At 38.0% G+C, this 12,847-nt stretch overlaps 1 protein-coding gene across 4 annotated transcripts in view; it reads left to right on the forward strand.

The window, feature by feature from the left end:
- Window positions 1–12,596, forward strand: part of kcnb1 (potassium voltage-gated channel, Shab-related subfamily, member 1) — a 324,765-nt gene extending 312,169 nt beyond the window's left edge. For all 4 annotated transcript variants that reach the window (XM_048549656.2, XM_048549655.2, XM_048549657.2 and 1 more), the window contains one exon: window positions 6,302–12,596. In XM_048549656.2, the coding sequence (XP_048405613.1) occupies window positions 6,302–8,416 (2,115 nt within the window). In that variant the 3' untranslated portion in view covers window positions 8,417–12,596. The remainder of the gene's footprint in view (window positions 1–6,301) is intronic.
- Window positions 12,597–12,847: the final 251 nt, after the last annotated feature.

Below are 12,847 nucleotides of genomic sequence, written 5' to 3' on the forward strand. Positions count from 1 at the left end.
TTGCACCAATGAATGCGGTTGGGATTGTTTCATGATTTTCAATGAGGAACAAGTGGCACCAAGTCACAACAGAGCAAATAATTTTATTGGTGTTATTTTGTTATAGGTTCATAACTCTGGAGGTTGAGAAAGCATCCTTTTAACATCAATCTATGACAACGATCTTAAGGTCCCATGTAGGACATTCAGGTTCTGACAATCTGTAGAAACTCATTCAAACAGCCATTTTTCAATATATTCATTCAAGTTATACAAGATACTGTATTGACTTACTCCTTAATCGTACTGACACAATAAAATAAACAAACTGCACCTCACCACCACCTTCTCAAGAGCAACTAAGAACGGGCAATAATCGCTGGTCCAGCCAGTGACACATACATTTACAGAATGATTTTTTGTTAAATCAGGATATTATTCCAAATGCTAAATTATTCACTGGTGTATGGGCAGATGGAGCTGGTGAAATCATTTCACAGTGACACAGCCTTCTTCACTGGGATGTGTTTGCGCATGTACAGACACTGTGGGTAGTTTGTTAAACTGTCCATTTGCTATAATGAGGCTTTCCTGTATTAAAAAGAGCACCTCTGCACCCAGTAACCCAAATAGCTCATGAAATTTCCCCATGGCATTTTCAGAAGTCCCTCAATATTTTCAGTGTCTTTGAAGATTTTGGGAAATGTTTTCATTAGATTGTATGTTGAGTTTGATCAGGGGGATATTGGACAGAAAATATAATGATGATCATCAGAGCAGGAAGTGAAATGTTCATTGATTTCCGTGGGGCAACACTCGGGAGTCTGACCCTGCCATTTACTGTGATTATACAGCTAGCACTACATTTGTTGCACAACTGCTACTGTTCCACTGCAAAGCTGTGTTTGTGTATGCCCTGTTGCTGCGCCACCTAGTGACACTTTTGCATGGTAGAGAGAGCAAAGGTTGTAATGTTCATCTAGAATCAGAGGGAGTTTGAAGTGATTGGCTGGATTGTTGAGAATTCATTTATCACTGTTGCGCTAATTGGAGCTTTTATTAATTTATGTAATTGTAAAAATTACTGGACCCCATATCTGCAGTGGTTCTACTGCCATTCTATCTGTGGAATAGCTACAGAAACAGTACGTACAATCTTCCTGTTTTCAGATGAACGTCAAAAGCATGAGAGGCTAGCAAAGAGAAACTGTGCCCTGTTAGGAGCTGAAAGCCCACAGGATTGCTTAGCGATCTAGTTGGTTGCCATTGGGTTTTTGACCAGGATTAGGTTCCTGATTGCAAAAACCAAGAGTTGGCAGTCACTCAAAGGCTGGCAGCTCTGACATTCAGCGGCATTATGAAGATGACCTTGGCTACTGCCGGCATAATAACCTCAGGAATTCCAAGATGGAGGAGTGAACTCTGACCACAAGGACCCGGAGTAAAAGTGGGGCTAGCCGTCAGTGGCTAACCCTTATTCCTTTCCAGTCGGTCAATTGTGCACAGATTAGTGCAAACCCACATCCTAACTGCCAGCCTTTCAATACCGGTTTAGCAATCAGGTGGACCAAATTTTTGTGATCCTACCTGGAACTGGGATAATTGCAGCTCATGTGATAATAGACTTGTAAGTGATACTTAAGTGGCCATTAATTAATTACTTAAAGATTTCAATCCTGGGGCAAGAAGCTCAGTCCTTGGGTCTTCCAGATCTTAATTCTGGTCAAATCAGGAAGATTATGGGGTACACCAGCACAGCTCCTTCATTAAGTTACTTTCCTGCCTCTGAGACCAAACAATTTCACCTAAAGTTATTTCATTTGACTAGAGTTTCTGTAGTTGATTCATCAAAAGAAATGTAGATAGAAAGAGAAAGTGCACCATAAGTGATTTAAGTAAAATAGTTTTAAATGATACAAAAAGATCTTCCAAGTGTATTTCTTGTTCTGTGATGTACATTTTAACATACAGCATCCTGGTAATCTGGCAGTTTTTTGTTTTTTTTTAGTACTGCACATGTAGCACTTGTGTCTTCAATTTGGAGGTCCAAATTTATTCAACTTGACCATGTTAATGGATGCCTTATGGTCTGTGCTTGGGAAAAGGGCATACCTACTGGTCTACAGAAGTCCAATGAAGCTACGGGAGCACGGTTTTCTAACTCTATTATGCAGGAATGCATTGGGATATCTGATTTGGTAAATTTCATTCAGAATACTGGCACAGACCTGATGGGCTAAATGATCTTATTTAGTGCTGTAACAATTCTGTGTTTTGATGATTTTAGTGGACTGGTTTATGTTGTTTGAAAAGCAATCTATTCTTAAGAATCACTCTCTTTGAAATAATCTCAGATCCATGTGGCAAAAGTGCTTTACATGTTTGCCACTTAATCCCCTTCCTTAAAAATCAATAGCACATCGGTTCTAAGTTACTTCGGCCATGCTTCAAAGCAAAAGTGACATTATCTCTGATTAAAAATGTTGAAAAATGAAGGCACAAACACCCCTGCTGGCCATCACTGCATGTGAGTTTGCACCAGGTGCTATACAGTTCCAGCTTGGTGTAAAGATAGGTTTAAAAAGTTTTCAAACAATCCACTTATTGGGTGCCTTGCAAGCCAGTTCTGCTCTTAGAAGATCTCATTCCCAGCAATGTACTGTTACCAATATATGCTCACACACCTCCAAATGTATCCCAGATAAGAGTGCAAACCTGCCAGAATTCTGTTAAGTCTCCAAGATTGAAAGATTAGCTTCCAGAAGACTGCTGGGAGAAACTAAGGAAGAAAATCATGAAGTTAATTTTTAAAAAAAGCCATCTTACATCTTTGAACTAGTTTGTCTACTGCTTAGAAATATAGCAAACGTGGACAATAAGCATTGTTTGACAGTGGAAAATCATCCATTTGGGTAATGAAGAATCTATTCGTTTTCCAATTGTGGAAAATTGTGCAGTCTACACCTTGGGTGTGGACATGAAGACAGGCCAGTGGCTTGAGTGTGGAAGCTTGGAAGCTGAAGACAGAACAATGAGTACAAACAGAGCGAGCATTGTTTCCCAAGTAGGCCTTGTGAAGTGCTCCATTGTCACTTAGTTCAGTGAGGCTGCAACAGTATAGTTCATTCATCTCAGCATTGTGCATTACAGATTCCAGTTAGTGTCTTGCAATTGCAGTATAACTGCAGTCTGGCTAGGAATTGCCAATCAGTGTCTTTGGGAAAACCATCCTGTAACCTACGTAGGAGCAACTTCTGATCTGTCGAAATGTAGTCTCACTGAAAGTGACTCCACACTAAAATGTAACATGGTCACTTTATTTGTGAAGAGTGCATGCCTGCTCTGTTTTATCAAAAAATATTGTAATATTTTTAGCTGTTCTAGCCACTTTGAGATGTTCTGCTCTGGAGTAACACAATCATTTGATTAGGGAACATTGTGTGAACCATAAATGAGCTGCTGTCAAATTATTTCCTATTCTTTGAACTATTGTTCAGGACCATTAAGCCTTTGTGGCCTGTCAAGTGAGCCATAGATTAATGCATTCCACAGCTGACAGCGCAGAGCAACTGGTTTTTTTTTGAGTAGCTTCTGAATGGAATTAATAATGTAGCAGTAGAGAGCTTATTCATCTTTACTGTAAAAGTAATAAGTTAACTCTTAACCACGTTCATGTGCAACCGAGAAAGGAAAGACTAAATTTTTCTCTCTTCCTATCCAAAAATTCTTGAAGATCCTCCCAAAAGCAGTGTCCATCTTATCCCAAAGCCCAAGGCTAAACTTCTGTCATTTGGGTGTTTCCCTGGGAACAATACTAAAAAACTTCATCAAAGTCACAAATAACATTTTATGACACCATGACCATGACATGTTATGCTTCCTCATTTGTCTCAACCTTTCTGTACCTTTCTACCAGGTTTGATCACACTACCCTCCCTCCAACACCACACTACCATCACTGGCTTCCATTCTTACTTAACCAGTCATAACCAGAGATTCAAAGGCACAAAACTGCAGATGCTCGAACTCTGAAACGTACACAGTGAATCCACGAGATATTCAGCGGTTCTGGCAGCATCTGTGGAAACAGAAGCAGGGCTAACATTATTTCTGTTTCTCTCTCCATGGGAGACTGTCAGACCTGCTGAGTGTCTCCAGCATTCTCTGTGTTTATAACCTGACAAGGAACTATTGATGGCCCCTTCCTATTGTTCATTTATATTGTACTTTTTGGTGACATATTCAAAAATACATAGCATGTTTCACATGTACATTAACACTACTCAACTCTGCCTAGTATGAATGGTAGGTGTAACCTGTTTGTCACGAATTGTTGTTTGGTAAATGATTGTGATGTAGAGACTTAAGCAGTGACTGAGACTAATACAGCCAGTAGAATGTAGTATTTGAAGGTACAGTCACAGACCTTGATCACTAATATGAGAGCGTTGAACTTCTTGTGGCACTACACCCAGGGCTAGACAAATGGCATTGATTTCCACAGCTATCTACTCTCACTCCCTTTTGACCATGTGTCTGGTGGCCGACCTTATCTCTATGACTGCAAGACAATGCCCATTCTTTCTACTTCCTCTATCCAGGTCTCCAGTGTTGTATTGCAAAACCTTGAAGACTTATGTTAATATGCGTTTCGTATGTTGTGCGGTTCTTCAGTGCTTCTCAAATTAGAGTTACTTGCTACACATCTGTTAACTCCCACTGCAACTACAATGCACCTCCCCTTCAAGCAATGCAAGTTGGTTGAGGTTGTGTTGACTTCTCTATCTAGCCGTCAAAAATACAATAAACACTGGCTTAAATCTGAGATCATTGAAATGAGCAGGCAGCCCATTTTTAGGATTATTAAATTGAGCCCCTAAAGACCTGTCATAAAAATGGCAATTAGTGTACCAAATAGCCCCAACCTGAACAGATAATTATTCAAATTTCAACAAATATTAGCTAAAGTCCAAAAGGCTTCAATTTCTGAAATGTTGAATGGACAATTGTTAAAATGTTAATTTGTTTTTGACATATTACCAATCTTTAATTAAATGTGTGAAGAGTGGTAAATCAGGTCTAACAAAGGTAACAATTGGAACAAAACTCACAACTTACTGAATGATTAGCAAGAATTTCATCAATGATGACATGCTGGGAAGGAGTAGCACAAGAAGTAAGCTCCTGAGATATATAACTTGCTCTTGAGAAAGTACAGAGTGAGTAGAAATAGTGTGCAGAAATCATCAGGGCCAAATTGATGTAGGTGTCACTACTCGATCCATCACTGTAATAGTCTATCCATATTATTTGAAACTGAGATATAAACAATGATATTGGGCTGAATTTCACAGGAATGGCATATTGTTTTCCATTATCCATTGCAAGAATTGCTGTTAACAGACTCTATGAAGCCGAGCCGCAATGATACTTTCTTGCTCATGGCCTGAAGAGACTGAGACTTGGACTGTTGCCTCAGCGGGAGCAAGTCTTGCACTCAAGAGCTGCCAACTAATCTGATTCCCAGGAAGAGGTGAAGATCTATAAACACAGAAGCCAAGATGATAGTCCTCTCTCGGGCAGAAAGTGATCCGGCAGTTGGCAGCAGAAGGGGCTTTGGTGAGGGGGTGTGAATTTGGAGGCCAGGCAAGAAGGCATGGGTGTGCAAACACTCATATTGAGGGTTACCCCCAGTGTGCAGAAGAGCAACCCAATGCCCTTCTTCTTTACTACCTTGAGGAAATTGTTTCCAGAAAGAGGCCCTTCCCTAATTTTATGGCTTGGGCAGCAAGAAATATGAGCCAATTGACTTAGTAACAAGCTCAACTGCCCTTTAATCCCACATTTAAAAATGATGAGCACGCTGCTGATTTCAGGGATGGATTGAAAGGCACTGCCCACACTGTCAACACATCCACAAGGGACTGTGAAATCCAGCCCATTGTGCCAGTACAGGGAGGTCCGTATGAGGATAAATTAGATAGGAAAAGGCCAAAGAAACGTGATAGGTGAGGGTGGCACCTTTGTCACCTCCAGTCAGTTTTGGATTTTTATACCTTAACTGAATATTTATGTTACAAATATGTATTTCCTTTTATGTGTCTACCATATTAATGACACACTATGAAATAATTTTTTTAAAAAGCGTGAGGAAAGCAGATTTAAGTATATGCGACAGACAAGTATAGCATAGAATAATCAATTGACAGACAATATTAGATCTATTTTACATGTTCAGAAATACTGTTATAGAAAAAACAATTTGAAAAATGTCTTCATTCTCTGATCTCACTAATAGGTATGTGTTCTCTTTTTTTTCCAGACCTTGGCAATAATATCTATTCTTTTCATTGTATTATCAACAATTGCTTTGTCACTCAATACACTTCCTGAACTACAAGACAAGGATGAATTTGGACAGTTCACGGACAACCCACAGCTGGCCCATGTAGAAGCAGTGTGCATTGCGTGGTTCACCATGGAATACCTGTTGCGTTTCTTGTCATCACCAAACAAATGGAAATTCTTTAAAGGCCCACTGAATGTCATTGATTTATTAGCCATTTTGCCATATTATGTCACTATATTTCTCACAGAATCCAACAAAAGTGTGCTTCAGTTCCAGAATGTCAGAAGAGTGGTTCAGATTTTCCGGATAATGAGGATACTACGAATTCTCAAACTAGCCAGGCATTCAACAGGCTTGCAGTCTCTGGGATTCACACTCAGGCGAAGTTATAATGAGCTTGGACTGCTGATTTTGTTCCTGGCCATGGGCATAATGATATTTTCAAGTTTGGTATTTTTTGCTGAAAAGGATGAAGATGACACTAAATTCAAGAGTATTCCTGCTTCTTTCTGGTGGGCCACTATTACTATGACAACTGTTGGCTACGGTGATATCTATCCCAAAACCTTGTTGGGCAAGATAGTTGGCGGACTATGCTGTATTGCAGGTGTGTTGGTGATTGCTCTCCCCATCCCAATTATTGTGAATAACTTCTCAGAGTTCTACAAGGAGCAGAAGAGACAGGAGAAAGCAATAAAACGAAGAGAGGCACTTGAGCGGGCCAAGAGAAATGGAAGCATTGTTTCGATGAATATGAAAGATGCTTTTGCTCGCAGCATAGAGCTAATGGATATTGTTGTTGAGAAAAATGGAGAAAATATGGGCAAAAATGAAAAACTGCAGGACAGTAGTCTGTCACCCAACAAGTGGAAATGGGGAAAACGGACTGTGTCTGAGACCAGCTCCAACAAATCTCCTGAAGCTAAATACAAAGAACAAGGCTCTCCAGGAAATGCACACAGCCCACATATTACCCCACAACACTTAAATGTACAGCAATTGGAGGACATGTACAGTAAAATGGCAAAGACACAATCTCAGCCCAACATGAACATAAGTCAAATGGGTCAGACATATAAAGTTAAAAAGCAAAATCAAATAGAGATGGAAAAAATATCTGGTCCCTCTGATCCATTATTAAATACACCAGATGGAGTACTGGATATGAGGAGTCTGTCTAGCATAGACAGTTTCATTAGCTGTGCTACAGAGTTTCCTGATGCTGGGAAGTTTACTCACAGTCCTATAGTAATGCTACCCAGTAAAGTGCATGAGAACCCAGGTTGTGAAAACATTCAGGATAAAGAATCACCAATCCTGCCAGCTGATGATGCCCAGAGCATGCAAACTGCTACAAAACTAGATAGCAGTTACAATAAGAATCTCTTGGGCATCAATACCAATAACTCTGCTTACAACTCTGCAGTGGATAAGCATAGCAGCATCTTTGTAGAAAATGCCAAAGGCACCTCAAGACAAGGCAACCCAATAAAATCTAGATCTCTCAAAGTAAACTTTATGGAAAGTGATATCAATCCCATTCACCACACTAATATAGCAGCTCTGTCAACAATAGTGGACCCTACTGTGGGTGGCTCTCAGAGCATCACCAGTCCTATGGATGGTCCATTGCATGCAGAGAGATATCTGCCTGGTGTAGAAGCTTCAACAGCTTGTTCTTCATCTGGAATGAAACCTCCAGAAAACATAATGCCAGTGACTTTTACTTTCCATGATGATGGAGTAAAGAAGTACATTGATGCAGATAGTGATGAAGAAGATCTGTCACTGGATGGAAGGAACCCAGCTGGACCAACAGGTCCCACCTACCACACCATCAACAGTGATTGTCCAAGTAAGAAGGATGCTGTCTCCCGACAGGGTGGAAATTATTTAGAAGATTCTGGTGTGGCTTCTTCAGCAAAGCATTTTGGACAAAATTGCATGCGCAGTATGGAAGGTATAACAGATAGAGTTAAGAAAAGTGGGACCCAAGAAGGTAACAAGTTAGACAACCACATCTCACCACAGATTCATGTGACATATGGTGAAAGTGGCTGTTCCACTGTATATGATGACAACATCTGATTTTTGGATTTGCCAGGCTGTTGTCTAAGCTGGAACTGTGAAATGGAATTGCATATCCTCAAAAAAAAGCTTTGTATTTTTTGCATGGCATGGAAAACTATTTCAAATGAGCCAGTGTTACCTTTAAAGGAAAGTTTAATGGAAGGGAACCTGAGAACATTGACTAAAACGTAAAGGTCCTGACCATGGAACAATAGCACTGAAGAACAGAAAAAAATATACCTGCAAACTACTGTTAACTCATACCATCAGAATTTTATCACATTATTCTTTTTAGTTCCTGAATCCCTTCTATCTTTCCAGTGACTGTGGAAGAATACAAAGTCTGACCGCACAGTTTAAATATAAATATCTCTCAGAGACATGCAAATGTATTTGTTTGCAAATGGGAAAATGTTTCAGAAAAACATTCTAAATAGTAGAGATATCCTTTGAAGGGCACTGCCTGGAATTCATTTACAGATTCTGGTTGCATAACTGAACCACATTGGATACCATTATTGTATCATATGATTTGTCTAAGAATACAAATAATCTTTGAAGCAAAGAAGAAAGATGCTTCCTCTACAAATGTGCTTACTTTAGTTCAGATTAGGCTTTTTTGGTTGTGAAACTAGTACAGTATTTGCTCAATTTCCTTAATTAACCCTTTAAGGAATGCATCAACATTTCTGCACCAGAATTAATAATGTTACATGATTTTTAAAATTGTAGATTATTCCAAAAATAGTGCAAATTCAGAGCTATTCATCACTTCCATGTATTTCTTTAATCATGGTTTATAGCTAACACTTAGCTTTAAAAACTGACTAAAGTCAATATTGTAGATGTCATGCGAAGAAAAAAAATGTATTTTTGAAGCCGAAGAATTCCTTAAGTATTCAAATATCACAACATGGGTCCCAAATTATTGGTCAGGAAAATAAAATATTAGTGTTGTGGGGATGGGGGGTGAGTTGCACCAGTTAAAAGACATTTATTAAACTGCCTATATTATTGTGAAACCTCACTATCAAATTGATCCAATATAGTGCAGTGATTAGCATTCATACAATGAAATAGATTTATATGGCTATCAAATAAGAAATAATTCTGCTATGAAAGTTCTAATTACCTGTATCAAAACAAATCCAACTTTACCATTTTTGTTAATGTTATTATTGCTGCTAGATTATTATCCAGAGATGAAATTTTTGCATAAATGTTTCTCATTCTGAATATCTAAGCATAATGTCCATGTAGAGATGCCTTCATAGCTTTGACATAACTGTATTGTAAACCGGGCCGAAGTTCCTCTTGGAAAATGCAAGATATCACATAAAATTTCGTAAAGGTTTCCATGTAAAGAATATGACCATAGACTTTATTTTCAAAGTATAGTACCAAATCAATCTTAGCAAGTTTACCAGATTTGAAGTTTACAGTTTTAAATGAAAGATTTATTTTTAACAATGGAATAATGCTTATTTTTTCATTCTGGCTGATAAAGAAAGTATAGATATAAATTATTAAACACTCGCACTTTGAAAATGTTAAAGTTTTATTTTTGGTACGGTAATCTTGTTGCAAAATATTGTCTTCAGTTCTAAGAATGAACTAGAATGGAATTAAAGAGTCCTTTGAGTTGCAGAAGCATGCAGCATGGAAGAAGGCCATTTGGCCCATTGTACCTCTGCTGGCTCTTTGACAGAGCAGTTGTAAGTGTGACAGTATGAAAGATACCTCTACAACAAAGGTCAGTCCAAGCTATGGAACATTTAAATGTTGGTTTCCTGTAAAGCTGAAAGGGATTACACATAGAATTTTTCCATCTAACCTCAATACAAAACAAGATTAGTATGGCAAAGAAAATCACAAATACATTTCCGATTTTTCATTCCTCGAATATGTCCATGAGTTACTTGACATGTATTTTTCCATGCATACGTAATATATAAGCATCCAAGTGGCTGTTTACACATTATATAAAACTATTGTTCAGAATGTGGTATTTATTAGTTTATAGTGACTCCATTAAAAGATTAATAGTATAACTATTTTTTCTTAAATTACCATCATATCAGTACAGAACATACAAGTTTGTTCATCTGCTAATAGGTCCTACTGCTGAGACGCGGAGCCTTCATTAATTCTAATCAATGTGTTACCATTCCACACATGGAATGTAAAGACTCTCAGTAATTGGTATTGGGTACTAGTTGTACCAATCACAAATGGAATTGCAGATTAAGGAATACAATAATAGGAAGTTTGAATTCTATGTCTCATGAAATTTGTCAAAAGATGCAAATTATGTTAAATGTGAGTCCTACTGGTGCAACTCGCCCTAGAAATAAATGGTAGTTCACTGTCTTTCAAAAGCAAAGAAAACTCTATCCACTTGCCAAACACTCACTTGGAAAATTATTTTTACTACAGTTTGCTTTGCTTAAAAATGAATTCTTCTGTTGGGCACTTGGAATCTACTTCCCTTGTTCCAATGAATTTATTGAGTATTTTGTACTTTTACTTAACCTTGCTATCATTTCCTTTTTTAATTGTCAAGACCTATTGCTGATAGGAAGCTTTAAAATCTTTAAGCAGGCAAACAATATCCCTCATTCGCTAAAGATTACAAAAGTTCCACAAAGTAAAGAAATTCTGGAGAAAAGAATGCATGCCTTATGTCCGTACAAATAATTTATTCCAACCTATTTAACCAAATTCCACAACCTGATGACATGAGCAGGATTTCACAATACTGCACTGCTCTTTTATTCTGCCAAAGTTCACTGAGAAATCTACTGAAAGAGAGAGCAATAAAAAAAATGAAGAAAATCCAAGTACTGTGTAGGGTACCGGGCCATTTGAAAGATTTAATTCAAATGCAGGATGATTATGACAGCTTTAAAAAATGCTAATCATGTCCTGAAATGTCACAGCCAACAACTTAATTACAATTTTTTTTGCCTACTATTCAGTTGAAACTTTTAAGTCTGCAATCAATAGATGTTTTGCTGAGTATATAGAGCAAAGATGGACAAGTGAAGTTGAGGTACAGATTAGTTACAATCCAGTTGAATGATGAAAAATCTCAAAGGTGCTCAACGTCTTACTCCTGCTCCGATGTTCCTATTTTTCCATGAAAGGATTTTTTAAAACAGCCAGTGTACAACCGTTATGTAAGGTCTCTTAAGAATTCCTGTGTGAAAGCACAATTGAAAATAGTCAATAGTTTGGAACTGAATGAATAAAATGCAGTTAGGAAACAGTGAACTGTCCAAAAGGTTATCATTACTACATGATTACACCTAAGACAGATCCCTTTAAAACTACAATGATAGATCTCTCTTGTGCCTTGTCTGGAAGCACCTTGTACAAAATAAAATGTCTGTTGTCTCTGCTTTGAATGCAAGAGCTCCAGATGAAATACATTAGCCAGTGAAGAAAGAGCAGCAATCCAAATTAATTAATGTTCCAAACCCAGAAACACAAGCATGCAAACTACTGCCTGATGGGTGCAAATGGATTAAGATCTCATTGTATTCAGGATAACAATTACCACTTGCTAGCTTATTCATATGATGATCTTCGGACACACCACAACTTGTAAGATGTATTCCCTGCTGTAAAACCTTAGTTTGCTGTTTATTAAAATATATGTAACACATAGCTGTGACTTTCAAGAATAATATCGTAAATTGGTACAGCTCATATTGACAGCACACAGCCAGGGCAGTGGAAATCAGTGTAAGTACGAAGTAGTGAATTATTTTATTTTCAAGTGAAGATGTTTGGGTTACCTCTGCATTTTCACATTTGCCATCTTCTTGGCTCTATGAGTATCAGATGTATGGAGCGGTCACATGACCTGCATGTGTTGCAGAATAGTCTATTTTTCTGTTCAAATAAACATTATCAGTATTTTAGCAAAATTTATATAAGGGCAACTAAGTAAAACAAAATTATGTTTTGTATCATGAATTACTGAGTTAGAAGCAAAAAAATCTTTTGTTAAATTATGTAAGTAACTTAATTTCTTAGGGTACTGTTTGAGAGAGAATTGTTAATTGATTTTCACAACTGACTGCATGTTGGCTAAAGGTCACCAAATCTATTAGATTTGTAGTTAATGTTATTGTATAACAACCTGCTTTCTGGATGTGAGTTTGCTCGCTGAGCTGGAAGGTTCGTTTTCAGATGTTTCGTCACCATACTAGGTGACATCATCAGTGAGCCTCCGAAGCAGCGCTGGTGTTATGCCCGCTTTCTATTTATCTGTTTAGGTAACCCAAGGAAACCTAACCAGATAAATAGAAAGCGGGACATAACACCAGCGCTTCATCGGAGGCTCACTGATGATGTTACCTAGAATGGTGACGAAACGTCTGAAAATGAACCTTCCAGCTCAGCGAGCAAACTCACATCCAGAACCTCAACCTGAGCTACAAG

This window comes from Stegostoma tigrinum, chromosome 19, assembly GCF_030684315.1.
Source record: "Stegostoma tigrinum isolate sSteTig4 chromosome 19, sSteTig4.hap1, whole genome shotgun sequence".
NCBI classification, from domain to species: domain Eukaryota; kingdom Metazoa; phylum Chordata; class Chondrichthyes; order Orectolobiformes; family Stegostomatidae; genus Stegostoma; species Stegostoma tigrinum.